At 32.2% G+C, this 4,100-nt stretch overlaps 1 protein-coding gene across 1 annotated transcript in view; it reads left to right on the top strand.

Annotated features, from left to right (window-relative positions):
* Nucleotides 1-4,100, top strand: part of LOC107570408 (collagen alpha-1(XXIV) chain) — a 67,317-nt gene that overhangs the window by 31,276 nt on the left and 31,941 nt on the right. The window contains exons 11-13 of the mRNA XM_016256640.1: nucleotides 727-771; nucleotides 2,469-2,522; nucleotides 3,620-3,664. Of these exons, the coding sequence (XP_016112126.1) occupies nucleotides 727-771; nucleotides 2,469-2,522; nucleotides 3,620-3,664 (144 nt within the window). The remainder of the gene's footprint in view (nucleotides 1-726; nucleotides 772-2,468; nucleotides 2,523-3,619; nucleotides 3,665-4,100) is intronic.

Raw genomic sequence — 4,100 nt, 5'->3', positions numbered from 1 at the left:
TTTTTTTTTTTTTTTTTTTTTTTTTTTTTTTTTTTTTTTTTTAATATTAACAAATATTTTTTGATTGATTGATTGATTTAGTACTTAAACTAAATGAAACCTGAAATATTGCCTTGGCAACTAACTGGTAAGTTTTCTATCTAATGTGTACAGTATATTTCATTATTTATGTCAATTATTTATTTCAGTTTACATACAGTATGTCTTTAGTATTTTTTGTTTTTACATTTTTTAAATTAAGTTTAAATTTGTTCATCCTAGAAAAGAAATTACACCTCAAAAGGATGTTTTAAACAATTAACAGAGCAAATAGGAAGCATTTTTACTAAATAATTTATGTTTCTCCTCCTGTACACTTGCCCTGTAAACTTCCATTGTAAATATGTTACTGTAAAAGCATGTTTCACTCACTTTAGATACTGTGGATGAGTCAAAATGATCACAGGCTCCAGATGCTGTTTATATCCAACAGTATTCCTTTAATATCAGCATAATGGCGGTTTCGTCCGGACATGTTAGACTGACAAACACACATGGGCTGTTTAGGCCCGAACATTGTGTTGAGAGTTGCTGCGATCTGACAGACTCAAATTCCCAAATGAATGACATGAGCTGGAAAACATGCAAGACAACAGCGTCGAGATGGATGACGCCCCCCGGCTCAGTGTGATCAATGTGTGTCAGATTGGATCATTTGGTAACCGCCATCGTCTCGATGTGTTCCAGGGAATTCCGGGTCCTGTGGGAATCAAGGGTCCCAAAGGAAGACAGGTAAACGCTCCCTCATTCATAAGCTGTCTTCAGGGGATATTATGCAAATGAGTGATGCATTTTTAAAACAGATTAAGTTACTTGTGGGTAAAGAAAAGTCAGGAAAATGAACAAAGAATCTGTTCTTGTCATCTGCCGTCCAGCTGTAAAGCCAACAGCATTGTCCTGGTTGAAGATGTTATGCAACGTATAAAAGTCTGCATTAGTACAGAAACATTGCTTTACTTCTAAAAGGGGTAAATGTTCTGCAGCATAAAAATAAATAAATATATAAACACGTCATTCTGCAAGTTATTGTACAAAAGTGATGAACCAGGACACTTTACAATTATCTGCGTTGGTCGACATTTTACGATTAGCATCAATAACATTTTTTTCTTGTGTTATTGATGTTTTCAAGTTCAAGTAAATATTATATGAAATAAGTGTTTTATTTAAATTCAGCAATTTTATGTACATTTTATTTACTACCATTAAATCATATAATGATAATAATCAACATAATAATAATCACAATCATAATAATGCATTTATTAAAAATTAAGTAATCTCTTAAAATAATGAATTCATTATTTGTAATTATGTCATTTTTGAATATTTGACATTTAGGTTCAGAAATTTTATGTACATCTTATCTTCTACCATTAAATCACATAATAATAATAATAATAATAATATCTAATTAAATAGTTAATTGATTATACTTATTTAATTTTATGTAACATCTAGGTTCTTAAATTCTATTCACATCTTATTTTCTATCATTAAATAATAATAATAATAAATTATTTAATAATGAATTAATTGTTTGTAATGATTTAATTTTTAAATATTTAACTTTTAGATTCAACAATTGTATGTACATCTTATTTTCTACCATTAAATCATATACTAGTACTACTACTACTAACTTATTAAATAATTAATTATTCTTAATATTTAGGTTCAGCACTGAATACATACATTGGATCATATATATAAAAAAATAATAATAACAAAATAAATGTATAAATAAAACTATTATAATAATAAAAAAACAAGTTAATAATAAGAATAAATAAATAATTATAATAATAAAAATAATTAATGAATTAATAATAATCTTGTAGATTGATTTTCTATAGATTTCTATTGATTGTTTATAGATATCAGCATCAGCCATTAAGAAATCATATTGGAAATAAATCATATCTACAGCTTTTAACCAGGGGTTTTCAGACATTTAATAAATCGTTCCTTGATTCTCAGAGATTCTTCATAAAGTCACTCTCCACTTCTTGAAACTCTCAAGAGCAGCTCATTTTGGTTTAGTTTTGGGAAGCGTCGGTCCTGAGAAAGCCCTTAAATGTACGAGCCTGCTAAAATCACAACACGGATCGTGTGCCAGCTGGGCTCCTGCCCGCCGTCTGCAGCAGAATGATTAATCACAGGCATCTCCAGCGCAGATGAAAGCTTGCTGGAAGACGTTCAGAGGCCCCTGGGCTCTCAAAGACACAAGCAAGCATGCAGACGCTCTCCTGAACTGCAAACCGCTGCCATTTACACAGCAGATCCTTTACAGTAACATGCACTAATCAGGAGATAGTTAAATAGCTACAAGATCAGACTGGCACCCAAACAAAGCGTTCAGATGTGTGATCTGCCCTAATGGAAAAGTGCTATGTGTCTGATGTGAGACTGATGCAGTGTTTTCGCAGGGTGTTGTTGGCGATGTGGGTGAGCGAGGGCCGCCCGGACCGGATGGAAACGAGGTACGAGTCTCACTGCCATCAGATAAACACTGTTATATAGAATTAAGATGCGTTTATTTCACTGGGACTTCACAAGAGATTCCGACAATACATCTATATTCATATTTTCATTTAGGGAAAACCAAAGAGCACCATACATTGTTTTTGGACAGTAGTACAAAAGTGTCTTTTGATGTGCATAAATTATTTAAATTAATGTATTAAAATCATGTTTTAATAATTAATGAAATTTTTTGATTTATAATGATTTCATTTTTAAATATTTTACATTTAGGTTCAGCAATTTATAAGCATCCTGTTTTTCTGTTATATAGTAATAATAATTGATTTCTGAAGGATCGTGTGACACTGAAGACTGGAGTAATGATGCTGGAAATACAGCTTTGATCACAGAAATAAATTATATTGTAACGGATATTCACATAGAAAACAGCTGTTTTAAATTCTAAAAATATTTCACAATATTTACTGTAATTTTAATCATATAAATGCAGCCCTGGTGAGCAGAAGATACTTCTTCTAGAAACATAAAAAATCTTACCGACCCTAAAATTTTGAACAGTGGTGCATCAAAGCACCTTCGAAAAAATCCTAAAGAATAAATATTTGTATCGGAATTTTAACCTTATCCTAAAGTATTCTAAATTTCTCCCATTATAAAAGTCATCAGTGTGTCTTTTATGAATTTAAAGAAAATCTTTCTGAATTATAAAAGGCCTAAACTTCCCATATGATGTCCTTTAACTGTTAAGACGACAACGACTAGGGTTTCTGATAATAATAATAATGTCTAAAGTATCAAATAAAAATAAAGAATCGTGTAGGTCCCTTATTTTATTCATTTAGATGCTTTTTTTAGTTCCATTAAAACGGATTCCAAATTATGACAGAAATTCCATCAGAAGCCCATATTTTGGCTACAGATTTGCTTCCACTGGATGTTTTTGCAGGAATGTTATTGTACCAAAACCGCTTACAGCTGTAGAGATCTTTGATGTCTTCAGCCCAAAATCAGTGTGTTTAAAACGAAGAAAGCCTCGTGATCTGAATGCACTGTGGGATTTGTGACGTGTTTGGTGGATGTGCTTGTGTTTCAGGGGCCCGTTGGAGGAACCGGCAGCAGTGGATTCCCCGGCCTGAGAGTGAGTCCTTACACACACATACAAACACAGAAGGGTAAACCAGCTTCAGCGTCTGATGTCTGATATTACTGCATATAACACAGGCTTACAGCAGCGATTGTGGGCTGCTTTGATTTCTCTGTTCACCCGTTCTGTCCTCCATTCTTCGAACGAAAACATGTTCTTCTCCCTAATGTTTAGGAGAAAGGTTTTCTCAAAAACTGCCGTCTTTCAATACCAGACACAAATATACTGTGTACTGTCACGAAGGGTTATTTAATTAAAACGAAATGTTCATTAAAAATAACATGTTCGTTACTTTATTACATTTATTTTATTTTAGCTGGTTTCCAAGGCAGCGTTTCTCATTTGAATTTAGTTTAACTTGAAGTAGTAAAATAACTAAAATCTATCTATCTATCTATCTATCTATCTATCTATCTATCTATCTATCTAT

This window comes from Sinocyclocheilus grahami, unplaced genomic scaffold, assembly GCF_001515645.1.
Source record: "Sinocyclocheilus grahami isolate Dianchi unplaced genomic scaffold, SAMN03320097.WGS_v1.1 scaffold1454.1, whole genome shotgun sequence".
In the NCBI taxonomy this organism is placed as follows: domain Eukaryota; kingdom Metazoa; phylum Chordata; class Actinopteri; order Cypriniformes; family Cyprinidae; genus Sinocyclocheilus; species Sinocyclocheilus grahami.
This window is presented reverse-complemented; position numbering and strand designations above follow the sequence as displayed.